Consider the following 16,642-nt stretch of genomic DNA (forward strand, 5'->3'; position numbering starts at 1 on the left):
TTTGGGTTACTGCACACACACATCTGGTTTCACCAATGATGAGAGGATGCAGAGAAGAATTACTGAGATTGTGACTGGTCTATGGAATGAGGACAGATTACAGGCATGTGGATTGCAAAGGCTAGTTTGTGGGCTTCTAAAAAGGAAGACTTTATAGGACAGTCAGCAGACTTTTTTCAATAGCAAATGATGAGTGGGTGGCTAAAGATGATTGAGAATGAATTCAAGAAGTGTGATATTATGTAAATAATTGTTAGCATGCGCTTCTGAGAATGAGAAAGAAATGATAATTAATTTCATTCCTTCATGATGCACTTCATTTGTATTATACTGTTAACATTCTGTTGGGATTTTTTTTTCATTGAACTGGCTTTGTTATATAGCACCATTTCATGACTAACAGTTACAATTAACATTTAATTAAGTTTAAGTTATCAACTTCAAACTTACTGAACAAACTCCTCCTCTTTCACTCTCTCTGCCTCTGTTCTTTGGAGACTGCAGCATGAGGAAGACTGCTCTTTGGAGCAGCTTTCCTCATGCTGCAGTCATTGTGTGATTACAACCTCTGCTCCTTGTGGACAAGTGACTAAGAAGGAAGAACTGTTTTTCCACAACTATAGCATATTGGTTTTGCAACTTGTCATGCATGGGATTGACACACGTAAGTAAAAAGCAATAAATGCAGTCCTCATAACTGAGTCAGTATTAACAATGCTCTTTGGTCAGAAAGACCTAGGCTCGAATCTCATCTGGGATACAAAGAATCTTATTAAGGACTTTTCAACTAAAGATGATTTAACCAGTCTCATACTGAAGTAGCAGGATTTCCTCTCCCAGAAACTTTTTTTTTTTCATCTCCCAATACAAAGAGTACAGCAATTGACAGACATAGCAAATAATGCAGATAGGATTCTGTCCTATCATAGCATTAGTCAAATCTCTAGAACAACAAGTTACTTGGCCATGATATAGGTCATTAAGCTTAGCACACGAGATGAATAAAAAGCAATAATGTCATTTTTATGTCACTATAGAATTTTGAGATTCAAAATTAGGGAAGATGTAACAATGTTTAGAAAAATATGATATTATGCTCTTGACCAGAGAGACTGATTAATACAAAAGTTATCTAATGGAGGGGGGGGGTCAGCTTGCTGACATTTTCACATTCAGAACTTTGAACATTGTTAACCTAGTCTTTTTTTAAAAAAATAATAAGAGGGTAAGCTAACTATTCTCAGTAATTAACATGTAGGAGACTACTATAACAAAGCCACCAGAAGGCAGGTATATCAGCAAAATTCATACAAAGAAAAACATGAAATAATAATATTTTTATACTTCATCAAGAACAATCAATCAGTTATCATGAACTTCATGCATAAATTACTGTCCACATAAACTAAAATGATCTATTCTGTAGAATACCACATATTCTATTGAATAACAGTAATATATGTATGCACTTTAGGATGGCTGGAATGACAACAGTATGGCACGAATGTGGATCAAATGACTATCATAAATGTAATCTGTACATTATCATTCTTGCTTTTAAACTTTTTTTTTTTTTTTTTTTTCATTTTAATGGATACCATAGTTTTATAAAATTAGAAAGCATAATATGCTTTCAGTAACAATAATTTTGTAAAAATGTTAAATTCTATTATGTATATAGAAACATAATGTAGCATTACAAGAAATTTTATAAAAAAGGATGATAAATGTTTACAGTGACAGAAGTAGTTTTCTTTTTGGCAAAACATGAAAGGCCTTTAATTCAAGATATCATAAAGAAAAAATGTCTGCAAAAGAAAAGTTACTGAACACCTGATTTAACATTATATTATACATAATCAAGTCTCCATGCAGAGAGTTGAGCAAATATAACAGGATGTAATTATACCACATATTTAATGTGAGAATAATAAAAATGACTAAAGTCAAGGTTTTATATCAAAGTTTTTTCACAAAGATAATTTTTGTTTCATCACCGACATGGAAAACTGTAAATAAAGAAAACTGTAATGAAATTTGCAATGCATAATGACATACAGCAACCAACATCAGAGGAAAAATTTAAACAGTAACATATATTAATCAACTTGCATTTCACTATTTATACTAAATCTGCTTAACCATAACATTTTATGTGCAATGTTCCAAGTATATTCAGGGTCATGACATATAACTTGACAGCGATGCACACACGAATGAGTTTACGAAGAATTAGAATGATCTTTCATGTGAAATTTATGTAATATACAAAGTGGGGGGGGGGGACTTAATATAGCAAACACCGTACGTCACTTACTTTTCTATGATAAAACAGTTGCATTATGAAGCCAATCTGATTTTTGAACAAATCATTTTAATAAGGCACAGTCTTATTCAGGATAGCTGTCACCTGTCATGCCAATCATTTGACATAAATTTCTCATTTTGTAAACAACTTCTTCCTGTACCAAATTGAAACACATAGCAATCAGTGCCATTCCTGTTAATAAATAAATCGAGCAAATAACCAATTTCTCCTGAGAGCTGTCTGATACTACTGAGTCGCCAGGCACCAGATCACCAAATCCTATAGTGCTTAATGTAACAAAACAAAAGTAGGAACCATCTAGATAATTCCATCCTTCCCACATAGAAAATAAAGCAGCACCACCACATATATAACCAGTAATAATGATTAAACAGAGTGTGATAGGCACTGACACTCTTGGTTTGTTCTGCTCACCTTCATCTATAGAATCACCATGTAAGGAGCCACATTTTGTATCCAGCTCACTGCAAGTATTAAACTTGTTCCTTAAAGTAGTATCCATGCTTGGCATTGCTGAAGCTGGATCCTGCAACATAATGTGATGGACTTGGTATTTTTCAAGCTGTAAATGACACTGATGAGATTCTTTGGTGTCTTTGAAGCATAAACGTCCATATACATACTTAAAAGCTTTGGCAAGTATGTTACCAATGTTGGTAAGATAAAGGAACATAAGAGGTATTCCTATGATAGCATATAATATTGTTACTAGTTTACCCCATTCTGTTTTTGGAGCAATATTTCCATAACCTACAGTTAAAAGAGAAAAAAAAATCTAAAATTAATTTTGTTTTGTTCTCACATAAAGAGAACAGCACTACAATTATGAAAAAAAAAAACCAATAATAATAACAGTGTATAATATGCAACAATATTTAATAAGAAAAGAGAAAAAAATAAATAGAAAGCATATAAAGAAACTTTAACAATGAAAGGCATTCGGATAACATTTAATACCACATCTAATAAAACTGGTTCACTATACTAATTACAGCACCAGGTACAAAAGTTGAAAATATAACTTCCTCCTCCTCACAATCAGAAAAATACTACTTTAAACTGTATATCCATTTTAGACAACACATGCAGAATTAGATCAGATTGGGTGGCCTGATACTGCGCATACAGCTGTATGAATGAGTTGCATCAAGGAAACCCAACTTATAAAATTTTTCCAATCACTGACATATGTATGAGAAGTCAAACAAATGGTCTGTAAGAGAAAGAGTGGCATATCTATAATAGCTTTTGTTCTGAAAAGGAGGCACTCTAGATATAATTCTAAAGAGAGAAAGGAACTACAAATTTTCAAAATCATCATCATCATCAATTTCCTGCCATGCACCCTCAAGGGGTGTACAGGATATGATAGCACTACATGAAACAATTACATTATTACTAACTTCCTATCTACAATTTTCCTCCAAATCAGTCTGCTACCCGTCAAAACTCCAACACTATCAGATCCCACATTTCTATCGTCTAAGGCACCTTGTACTGTATCAATCCACCCACATCTTGGTCCTCCTCCGGGTCGTTCTCCTGCCAATCTGGCAGAGAACACTTGTTTTGCCAACCCTTCCTCTCCCATTCTATTTAAGTGACCATACCACCTGAGATCTGCTCTGCTAATGCATTCCTGGATGCTGACAATGTCAAGTTCCTTCCTAATATCTTCGTTTTTAATATGATATTGCCATTGATGCCATCTGTTCACGCCTCCAATCCTTCTCAGGACTCTCATATCGGCGGTCTCCAGTCCTTGGTCAAGTGTTTTACCTCCGACCCAGCTCCCAGATCCACAAGCTAAAACTGGTCTGAACACTGTCCCGTACACAGCCAATCTAGTGTTCTGACCAATTTCTTTCCTATTCCATATGAACCTATTCAATTGACTTCCCACCATACCAGCTTTGCTGATTCTGTTGTCTATTTCTATATTCAATTCACCCAATTTTCAAAATCTAATTGGGTTAAACATACAATAACACATGCCACAGTAAATAACTTTTTTGTTATGTAAATATTTTGTCTTATGTATCATAAGACATCATCAGTACAACTAACGAAAAACAATAGGAACTGAATTCAAAACACAGTAATGTGCATGCTTAAATTGGAATCCCTCTACGTATACAGTCGCATGTTTATGGATTGCTACCTACAAACCCATCAACCCAAATTCACAACTTGTTACCTTCTCCAAAAGACAAACTCTCACCAATGATTCTATATAAAGAAAGTGCTGAAGCCTTACTTCATAGACCTAATCTTAATCGAAATGACTGTCTTCACTATTCCAAAAGTTTAGGAAATTGTTATCCTCAATTGTATTCAGTAATTTATCTGCTATCTTTTAATTTAGTTTAAGTAATTTTAATCCATGAACATGTGCACTACTGTCTTTTGAATTCAGTTCCTATTGTTGTTTGTTAGTTATACTGATGATGTTTTATGATACACAAGATGAAACATTTACATAATAAAGTTATCTGTGGAATATGTGTTATTCTACAGTTAATTTAATTGTTTTATCTGTGTTTTTGTAGTTATACCTAATTTCTTGATAGACGGTCTTTTATAGGATACCTCCACCTATCTTCCTCTCATAGTCAGCCCTATCCATTACCACTATACCTTTTCCTTTATCTGCTTTTGAAATAGATATATGGTTATTATTTTAATTATGGTTATTATGGTTATTTATTAATTTAATTGTTTTATCTGTGTTTTTGTAGTTATACCTAATTTCTTGATAGACTGTCTTTTATAGGATACCTCCACCTATCTTCCTCTCATAGTTGGCCCTATCCATTACCACTATACCTTTTCCTTTATCTGCTTTTGAAATAGATATATGGTTCTTTTGTTTAATGAAAGCAACGCATGGAATTCAATAGTAGATAAATTACACAGAGGCTGTTTGATTCTAAAGTGCGAAGCAGCAACTTTGAAGCCAACTTTGTTAGCACATTTGCTTGAAAGACCACGAAGATTGCATTTAATATGCAAAAAATCAAGATGGAATGGAACTGGAGGTACTCAACGTATTGGAAAATATCAATGTAAATGCAGCAGTTGGATTGGATAGCATGTCTGGCCATGTGTTATGAGAATGTGCTAAAGAATTGGCAATGCTTCTAACCAAGCTGCTTATAAGTCTTAGCTCTGGCATGGTTCTAATGGAGTGAAAAGAGTGCAGGAAGCAGGACATATATGGTGCAGAGGGTGAAGCTTGACGCTTTTCATATTCCCTGTTGTCTGTTTCGGGAGCAGTGATGGGAGAGATTTGTGAGTTATTTTAGCTCGCCCTGAGTGGGCAGAGGTGGTTATTCGTCGTTGGGTGTTAGGATGGCTTTCGGTCTTTTATGTTTCCAGTGGTCATTACCGTCATAGTTTCCGGCTTGCTGTATTAGATGGCTTGGATGCGTAGATGTCTTCATAAAGAATTTCTCTGCTAGGGAGTGTAGTAATGGAGAGATGTAGGGGATATTTATGTCCCGGTGGATCTGGGCATTCCTGATGAACCACGGGGCATCCAGAATCATTCGCAGGCATTTGTTCTGTAGTCTTTGTAGCTTGAGGATGTTTGTCTTGCAGGTATGGCTCCAGGCTGGGGAGGCGTATATGACTGTGGGATGGATCACTGTCTTGTACAGTAGTATTTTATTTCTTGAGCTTAGTTTGCTGTGTCTGTTGATCAAGGAATATAGCTGGGCGATAACTTTTGAAGCTTTGGTGCATGTACTCTTGATGTGGCTGTTGAAGGATAATCGCTTATCGAGAAGTATTCCGAGGTATTTTGCTTCAGTTTTCCAGGGAATTTTAGAGTTGAACAGGGTGATGTCTCCTTTGGGGGATGCTCATCTTTTTGTGAAGAGTATCGTTGTGCTTTTCTGGGGGTTTAATTGTAGTCGCCAGTCTTTGAACCATTTTTCTAGATTCAGGATGGTGTCTTGTAGTTTTTTGGTAACGAGATGTGGTTGACGAGATCTGGCTAGAATAGCCGTGTCATCTGCATAAAGGGCGATGGTGGATGTAAGAGGATTTTGAGGGATGTCTGCCATATAGATGTTGAACAGGATCGGGGCTAGCAGTGATCCTTGAGGAACTCCAGCGAGGATTTTCCGTTGGGTTGAGACTGTTTCATTGATTTTGACTTGCATCCTCCTGTTGGAGAGATATGATTTGATCAGGTGTATCATGTTTAGTGGAAGGTTAGCGATGATAAGTTTGTAGAGGAGGCCTTGGTGCCAGATCTTATCGAAGGCCTTTGAGATGTCTAGGAAGACAGCTCCAGTGTGTTGATTCCAATTAAATCCTGTAGTGATGTAGTCTACCAGTCTATGGATTTGATGGGGGGTGCTGTGATTTTGACGGAAGCCAAATTGTTCTTCTGGAATGATATTTAGTTGGTTTACATGATCTTGGAGTCTGATGAGGATGATTTTCTCAGCTATTTCCCCTAAATTGGATAGCAGGCTGATGGGATGGTAATTTTCAGGTAGGTGTGGGTCTTTGCTTGGTTTGTGAATTGGGATGATGTCAGCTATTTTCCATGACTGGGGGAAGTGCTGCCATTTGAGGATGGAGTTTATGATGATTGCCAGATGTGCTATGGCTTTGTGTGGTAGTGCCTTGATGACTTGGTTAGTGATGCCGTCAGGACCTGGGGCTTTTTTGATCTTGAGATGGTTGATGATGATGCCGATTATTTCGGTAGGTGAGGTAGGCATTATAGGACTTGGATTGACATCGGGACGATTTACTGTGAACCTGACTTTACGATGGATCTTGTATATGTGGTTGATGTTTAGGTTCTCATATGAAGGACTGCATTGTTTCTCTAGGTTTTTTGCTATGGCTTCCTTGTCAGCATCTGTGTATGCAAGGTGCTGTTCTGCTTGCAGAGGGGGGAGGGATTTGCGCTTGTTCTTGAGGTTGTTTAGGAATTTCCATATAGAATGATCTGCTGTGGAGATGGAGGTGAGCTTGTTGTCCCATTGTTGGTTCCTGTGGTTCTGAAGAGCTTCTCGGACAGATTTGTTTAATCTGTTGAGGGCTGTTTTGTCCTGGGGAGCACGAGTGTTGTGATATCTTTTTCTTTGTCTGTTTTTTTCCCTTATTAAGTCCATGATTTCTTCCGGGAGACGATTTTGTTTGTGGGTAATTGTGGATACTGTGGCTGCTGTTATGGCTTTATTGATTTGATTGGTGAGGTTCTTTATTGCTGTGTCTATTTCTTCCTTGGCTCTTATATGGGGAACTGGACCAATGTGTTCTGGTAGCACTTTCTTAAGTTTCTCCCAGATGATGGAGGTTTGGGGGGGGGGGGAGAGGTGACTGATCTTTGTTCCCTAAGTGAAGTAGGATTGGGTTGTGGTCTGATGATAATTCGTTCAGTGCTTGAATGCTGTGCTGGTATTTGATATTGTGTAGAATGGTGATGTCTAGGATGTCGGCTGTGCCAGTTGGGCTGTGGTGGGTTGGTTCAGTGGGTCCTGTGACGACAGCGTTGTTTAATCCTGTGTAGCTGAAGAGGATACGGCCATTTTTATTTGTGGTTCTGCTGTTCCAGGAGGGATATTTGGAGTTTAAGTCCCCAGCAATGATGATGGATTCATTTGTGCCTAGTACAGCATCCAAGTCAGAAAATAGTAGAGTCTTAGCAGGGGAGTTGTAGGCAGCGTAGATTTTAAGTCTTCCAGTTGAATTTGTGTGGACTTCGACACCGGTGAGTTCTAGGTTGAGGTGAGTATTTCATTGTGCCTGATGCAGTTCTTGATAAGTATGGCTGTACCACCACCTCTGTAGTCCAGTCGGTCATTTATATATAGTGTGTTGCCTCTCAGTTTTGGATTGTCTGCAGGTCCTAGATAAGTTTCATTAATTAGGATGATGTCAGGGTTGTATCTGTGAGAGAATTCTTGAAGCTCCAGTGTCTTGTTTTTTAGGCCATTGGCGTTCCAAGTGGCAATCTGTAGTGAGTCTGGGAGTAATCTAGTTTTATTCATTAACAAGCATTGATATGGTTTGAGTTTCTTTTAGAAATCTTTTTGTGGAGTTTGGTGAAGGGTTTGACTTACTGAAGTCTTGAAGCATGTTTGCCAATGAGGCTGTGCTGACTGTTGTCATGTTTGGAAGAATTTGGTCCTGCTGGATATCTTTGGATGAGCGGGCTACTTCGGCGTATGTCCTGCTTCTACGGTGGCTTTCCAGACTGTTGGTATTTTCCATTTGTGAGAGCTGGTATTTTGTTGTCTTTTGTTGGGTGTCAGGCAACTGGGGAGCCGTCAGCTCTGGTGCCCGTGGGCAGGGTTTGGAGATCTGTTTCCTTTTGTTGTCTGCCAGGTGGGGGCCCCCGCAGTTCACGCATTTGGCTGGTGAGGTCCTGGGTTTTGAGCAGGTTGCTGTGGGGTGGTTTTGCCCACATTTGAGGCATTTGTATTCTGCTCTGCAGAGTTTCTGTGCATGTCCGTACTTCTGACATCTGTAGCACTGGCCTGACGAGGCTCTTTTTCTTAGTGGTTCTGTTGTGATTTTCAGACCACAGATCGTTGTTAAGTTGTATATGTTCTTGTGTGTGTTGGGTATCTCAACGAGTACTAGGGGCATTGGACTCTTGTCAGCCCGTAGCATTCTGCTAACCTTGACAGGTGGGAGATCGTGGAGGTAGAGATCTTCAGTAATTTCATCTGTGCAGATGTTTTCTGTTACTTCCTGAGTACAACTTTTAGGTTTTTCTCTGACTTCAGTGAGTACGTATGATATTTAATATTTGACTCGTCCATGGTTTTTGTGAGGAGTCTGTAGTCACCTACTGTGGTAGGCTGGATTTTAACTCCGTCGTATACGTTTTTTGCCCATGAATAGGCAATTTGGTGGTTTTGCATAATAGGCCTAAGGGCCGTCCAACGTTCTTTTTCCCATAGAACAATTGGAGGAACTTTTTCGTTGTTGGGGATATCTTCTTCCATCCCCTCGTTTATCTGAGTCTCCACTGTTTTACGTTTTTTCCGTGCATGTGTTTCTGTATCATGTTTTGGAGTGGGAGCAGAGATTATCAGGTTCATCTTCCCATCTTCCCCTGATGTTGAGTTGTCCCCTTCTGTGGAGTCATCTGTCGCTGAATATAGGTTTAGAAACCCTGGCCACTCTACCTCAAATTTCTTCAACAGTTTTTTGAGGAGATCGAGCACCAGCTTCTTATCCAACGACTGGATAAAGTCATCGGGACTTAAACTGGTCATATTTAAAATATTCAAATATATGCTTACCTGAGCTGGATCTCAAGGACTTCCGCATAGCGTGTAAACACAAAATATAACACACTAAAGGACTATCGTGAGACCACAATCACTAATTAACAACACAGTCATCAGCTACTTGTTTACTTTCGCTTTCCACTTATATCAAAAATCTGAATCAACACTCCGTATTATTCATAACAACTATCAAAATCACTGATCATATAAATAAACACTTGGCAACCGCCATCACGCACCAGCGCCATCTTCCATTATATCGTTGAAAAGAGTGCAAGACAGTTCCATCATATAAAGGAGTCTCCAAGATTGAAGTGGCAAATTGCAGACCAATCAGTATCTCAGGTGTGGTGGTTAAGGTATTGGAAAAGTTGGTTAAACCCTAACAAATTTTGTCCAAATATATTTGGATATGCCCATAAGACTAAAAAAAAGTCTCAAAAAAAAAAAATATATATATATAGAAAAAAATACAATATACTTGTGTGTGTCTTGCATTATTTATTTATTGTAATTTCAAGAGTTCGAATGAAAATACTCATATGGCTTAAGATGAAGGGTTGTTAGGGTGTGTGTGGATGCCATCTTTTGGCATCTTTTTTGACCAAAAAGATGCCAAAAATTAGGCATCTTTTTGGTCAACGTTCAGAAAATTAGTTAGAGGTTAGAAGTCAGAAGGTCAGGTATGCATTGATACACTATGTTGGACAGCATGGTTCTGTAAAAGGTAGTTCCTACCTTAATAATTTACTCACATTTTATAATATAGTGGCAGCTGAAAATTAGGTAAGAGAAATAGTTAAGCCTTCATACTACTGGACTTTTGCAAAGGAATATGATAGAATACCACACAGAAAAGTACTATAATATAAGTCGGAGCAAACGAATGGATACGAAACTGGTGACAATGATAAGAGTGGCTGATGGACAGACACCAGAAAGTAGTATAAGGTGGAGTAAAATCCAGGAGAATGATGGTGATTCATAGAGTATTTAGATTATTTTAGAGACTCAATTTTACAAATCAAGATGAATAATATACAGAATGTTTTGAGATGTGTTTGGGGAAGGAGTTATTTCATTGTTTCCAGATGATGCAAAATGGGAGAGCATTAGTTTATAAAGGTGATGTAGAAATCCTGCAGGATGATGTAAATAAACTGACAGTGTAAGAGAAGGATTATGAGGTTAATGGTGGCCAGAGAGTTGAAGTTCAGAAGGCATAATAAAAGTTGGCAAAATAGCTCCAAGGATTACTGCATGTTGAAACACACTGACAGGTAGTGATATGGAGGTTTATCCCTCTTTATATGATAGGCCACATCTTGACTATTTGCACAGATTTGATCACTTGGATTTCTTGGGGATGAGGAGGTAGAAGAGAGGATCCACGGACAAGTGATTAAGATGGTGACAGGCCTATGGTATAAATTGTTCTTCATGTTTCTCTTCCACAGTCTTTCTCAAGCTCTTTTCAAGTATGCTTGCAATAAATTTCACATGAAACACTTAATAGAGAAATTCCTCTGTAATTCTGACATTGTTTTATTCCCTTTTTTTAATAGATGGGCACTATGAGAGCTCTACTCCAATCGTTGAGAATTTGACCTTCTGACCAGGCCTTCTGAATTATGCAGTGTAGCCACTGCAAAACTTTTATACCTCCATACTTAAGCATTTCTGGTTGAATATTATCTACTCCAGCTGCCTTTCCACATTTCAAGTTTTTGACATCTTTTTCTACCTCAAGTATTAATATGTACTCCACTTTGCATTCCCTTCAAATTTTCTGGAATGGTTCTATCACTACTAGGTTTGTTTAACAGTCTTTCCAGTAACTACTCCAAACACCTAGGATATCCTTATCTTTAGTTTTCATGTCACCGTTATCATTTTTTATTCCCTTTACAGTACTCCTTCCTCCATTTCTAAGCTTTATAAATAGCCTCCAGAACATTTTGCCACCTTCCTGATATTTATTTTCTATATTCTTACCGAAGTCTTCCCATGACTTGTGTTTAGCTACTTTTACACATAGCTTAGCTCCATTACATTTTTCTTTGTATTCTTTTAGGATATCTGGCAACTTATTTGCTAGGAAAACTTTTGGTATGCTTTCTTCTTTTCCAGGACTACTACTACTACTTGTGTCCACCATGGTGTTCTTATTTTTCCATCCTTGCAGACAACTTCACCACATACCTCCCTAACTGAATCAATGTTTTCTTCAGAATTTGCCATTGAGACTCCAGGGTTTGGTTTCAGTTTTCAATTTGTTTCATTCTTTCTTCAATAATGTTTGTATAGTCTACAATTTACTAGTAAAAGCTTCTCAACTTTAATTATTTTTAACTTTCTTACATACTGTTGTTTTCAATGTGATATCCATTTTTATCCTGCTTATTACTAAGTATTATTACTTAGTACTAAGCAGGATAGTACAAAGTAATAGTCACTTCCAATTTCAATTCCTCTGTACAGTTTTGTATCCTGAACAAGCATGAAGATATCATTATCAACGATGCCATAGTCAATGAGGCTTTTCTTATTTCTTGCATCTTCTCTCCATGTGAACTTGTGCACATCTTTATGTTGAAACATGTTAATCATGACTAGTCCATGTCCTGAGCAGAAGTCCAGTAAATACTTACCATTATTATTAGCTTTGTCCTTTTCTCCAAATTTTTCCAAACTGTTCCTAATGCCTGGTGGGATTCATTTCCTACTCTACTGTTCAGATCTCAGTAGATACTCACTAACAGGGTGAAACCATGTGAAGGTGAGGATCGAACATTAGGTCAGAAGCCCCAGTCGTTTCACTGCATTCCTGAAAGGCAAGGTTGAGGTCTCCTCCCGGTTATTCGGCTTTGACCCTTAAGCGACCCCTCGTCGATGGGGGGTTAAACTGATTAATAGCTTTAATGAAACATGTGCACTAGACATATTAAAATAAGTTTCATAGCTTACATATGTAACAAAAATTATATTAGAATTTATTCAAAAACTCTAGTATATCTCATCTGTTACATGGACTTCATCAGGGAGATAGACCATTAACTACATTTAAAAGATGAATCAAAATAATGAGTTATAAATCATGCATATATTAACTCCTGTCTCGGCTGTAGCTGAAATATATATTACTCTATTACAGATCAAAGGAACAATTGTAAGTTACTTAAATTTAAAAAAAAAATATTTAAACTAATTGTTTTTTTAAAAAAAACAACTTATGAACAAATAATAGTGATTACTTTGTTAAACTTGGATATTAGCATACGGTCTGATCAGTTGGCGATTTCTTAGCATTTCATGTTTCAAGGAAAAGATCATGAAATTTTAACTTGCTGGAGTGAAGAAGTTTTGTCTGGTTCCAAATTTGGTTAAACTGGTACACACCCCTTACTACTGAAAAGTGATTACTTGTGTATGTGAGTTCTGTGGTACTGGTTTAACCATTTGCAATATCATTAACAAATATTATTATTTGCTTGGGCATCTCCATAGAGTCTCATTGTGGGAGTCCATAATCCATTATTCACACAAAACTTATTAATTATTACGCATTTACCACCTTCCAAGCAAAAAAAAAAACTAGTCCTTGAACCCTTATTAACCACACACTTGTGCAATTTCTAGGAGTGATCCTTTGAAATCACAGTGATCCTATGGGCTCATTGCCTGTTGGTGTCCGATGTCTCCTTCACTATCTTCTTCCACCTTTCTTTGTCCAGTGCACAGTGTCTGTACACCCATTCCTTTATGCCGTCTACCTCTTCTGTTCACACCATCCATAATACCAAAAATGAATGTCTTATCTTCCGGTCCTCACTCATTCTGCAATGTTTCCAAATAATTGCAAGTTCCGTTTTATAATCTTCTGCATTAGATTCTCCTTTAATTGTATCTTCTGATAGAGCTCTTCATTTGTGACTTTCTGTTAGAATCTTCTGCCCAAGTTCTTACAAATGCCAACATTCTTTTTCTTGATTCCTTATTTATTACCCATGTTTCAGATCCATATAGTACACCACTAAAGATGCATGTGTCCAGTACTCTTAGTTTTGTTTGCAAGCTGATCACTTTACTTTTCCAGATGTTATCCATGGCCTTCAAATTTGTTCTTTGCTTTGCAAGCCTGATCTTTATTTCTTTTATACAGTCCAAATCATATGTCATTTTACTTCCCAAATATGTGAATTGTTCTATATTTTCTATATCTAATTCTATCCACTTGTATCTTTTGTTTCATGTTCTTCTCACCAAATACCATTGTCTTTGTTTTTTCCAAGTTCATAACAAGTCCAAATTTTTTCCCTTTCCCATTTAACAGTTTCAATGTTTTTTGTAGTTCTCTTTCGCCTTCTTCAATAATAACATTGCCATCTGCAAATCTCATATTATTCATTCTCATCCCATGCACTGATATTCCTTTTGCATCTTCCTTCATTTTATCCATTGCTCTTTCTAAATGTGTGATGAAAATGTTTGGTGATATTGGGTGCCCCTGTCTGGTACCTCTGCTTGTTTTAAACCATTTCCCTAAATCATCACCTATTCTAACTGCTGCAACTGCATTCTTATAAACATCTTTTAATATAGTTATTAGTTTTCTAAAAATTCCATAGGATTCTAGCACTGCTAATGCTACTTTTTGGTCAATACTGTGAAATGCCTTCTGAAAATCAATAAAGCAGGTATATATTTTTTGTTTTTTCTCCTAGCTTTCTCTGCTATTAACCGCATTGACAAAATCTGTTGAATTGTAGTTCTGTCTTTCCTAAATCCTGCTTGCTCGTCTGCAAGTTATGTTTGCAATTGTATTCTCAATCTTTCTGTCAATATCATCACCACCTTACCAAGATGACTTGTCAAGGCAATTGTTCCATAAATTTTACATTCTAGCTTATTTCCTTTCTTGTATAGTGTCACTAATATTGATTTCACCAACTCCAACATTTCCCCCTTCTTTCCATACCATGTTACATTGTTGGTGCATTTCTGTAACTATACTTTCGCCACCATATTTAATCATTTCTTCAGTGATGTTATCATTACCAGGACTCTTGTGTTTTAGCCATCCTATTGCTTTTTCTACCTCTCCTCTTAAAATGTCCATATCATACTCATTACATGGTGGTGATATCTGCTTCAATTCTTCAGTCAGTTTCCCAATGCTATCTAAATCTAGTTTTTCTTCATACAATTTGCTACAGTATCTTCTAAATCCTATATAAATTCTAATCATTTTGTACACCTCCCTAGTTTTATGCTCTCCATAGTGCTGTTCTATATTATTGCATTCGCTTCTAACTCTTTCATCTTATCCATTCTGACTGCTTTTTTCACCTCATTATACTTCTATATTACTCCTCTATTTGTTCTGATGTATCCCTTATCTTCAACGTTCTTTTCTCCTCTACTAACTTCAGTGTTTCTTTCTTGTCTAATCCACTTCTTGATCTTCTCTTCTTCTGATACTGTTTATTCAACTGCATCTTCTATCACCTTCATTACTGCTTTCACTCTTAGATTGGAATTTTTTTCTTTGTCCACACTTTTAAGTTTCTCTTCTAACACTGTTCTGTACCTTCTTCCTATTTCTGCTGTATCTCTTCGTTTCTGATGATGGGGTTTATATTTTCTTTTTAATTTCACTCGATGTTTGCAATCACTAAACTATAATCCGAGTCTATATCTGCTCCTTGAAAAGTTTGACACTGCTGTACTGATATCATCCATCTTCTTTTGATTGTAATCATATTGATCATGTTTTTCGTTTTCCCATCATTTGATCCCCATGTCCATTTTCTACAGTCATTTTGTTAGAATCTTGTGTTACAGATCATCATCTCATGGTCCACAGCAAATTCTAACATTTTTTCACTTCGTTCATTTCTTTCTCTGAAACCATATTTTCCCATGACACTTTCCCAACCATCATTATCTATTCCGACTTTGGCATTCCAATCTCCTTCAATAATTAGTACATCTTGCTTTCGCATTGTTTCTATTGTCTCTGTCAGATCTTTTTAAAATAAGTGAATATCCTTATCTGTGCTGTCAGATGTGGGTGCATATATCTGGACTATTGATTAAATGATTTTGCTTGAAATATTTCTGCAATGATTCGTTCATTGACTGGTTTTTGTTAAGAAGGTAGCCTTCTTCGTGCATGGTGTCGTGCCCTGACCATATGACTTGGTATCCATTTATCTCTCCTGATAATGTCCATGGCATCTCTGCCAGTCTTAATGTTTCTCAAGTATACTTGCATAAATTTTACCACAGTAGGGAAATGCCTCTGTAATTCTCACATTCAGTTTTAATTATCTTTTTTTATATGGGTACAATGAGAGCTCTACTTAAATCATCTGGAATTCGTCCCTCAGTCCAGGCCTTCTGAACTATTCAGTACAGCCACTGTAAGACTTTTATACCTCCACACTTGAGCATTTCTGGTCAAATATCATCTACTCTCACTACCTTTCCACATTTCAGGCTTTTGATGGCTTTTTCTACTTCAAGTATGGATATGTATTCCTGACTGCATTCCTGGTCTGTGTTTTTTACTATTGTGCTGTCACTGATTGTTTTATTTAGCAATTTTTCGAAGTAATTACTCCATACATCAAGGATATTTTTTTCACTAGTTTTCATGTTACCTTTGTCATCTCTAATTCCTTTTACAGCACTCTTTCCTCCATTTCTGAGCTTCTTCAACAACCTCCAGAATATCTTGCCACCTTTTTGATATTTATTTTCTATGTTCTTAGCAAGTCTTCCCATGACTTTTGTTTAGCTAGTTTTACACAGTGTTTAGCTTTCTTACATTTGTCTCTGTATTCTTTAAGAGCACAAGCTGACTTATTTGCCAGGAACTTTTGATATGCTTTCTTCTTTTCCTTCACTGCCTCTTTAACTCCCTATGTTGACCATGGAGTTATGATTTTTCTATCCTTGCAGACAACCTTACCACATGCCTCTCTGGCTGAATCAATCAATGTTTTCTTCAGGGTTTGCCACTGAATCTCCAAGGTTTGGTTCC

General features: G+C 36.9%; 1 protein-coding gene across 1 annotated transcript in view; it reads right to left on the reverse strand.

Moving 5' to 3' along the window:
• Positions 1-1,701: 1,701 nt before the first annotated feature.
• The window catches only part of LOC150095802 (TWiK family of potassium channels protein 18-like), a 40,293-nt gene continuing 25,352 nt past the window's right edge, over positions 1,702-16,642 (reverse strand). The window contains exon 2 of the mRNA XM_090410114.1: positions 1,702-3,079. Within this exon, the coding sequence (XP_090266240.1) occupies positions 2,391-3,079 (689 nt within the window). The 3' untranslated portion in view covers positions 1,702-2,390. The remainder of the gene's footprint in view (positions 3,080-16,642) is intronic.

Source organism: Typopeltis vanoorti, chromosome 20 (assembly GCF_054136105.1).
Source record: "Typopeltis vanoorti isolate ZY-2024b chromosome 20, IOZ_Tvanoo_1.0, whole genome shotgun sequence".
NCBI lineage: Eukaryota > Metazoa > Arthropoda > Arachnida > Uropygi > Thelyphonidae > Typopeltis > Typopeltis vanoorti.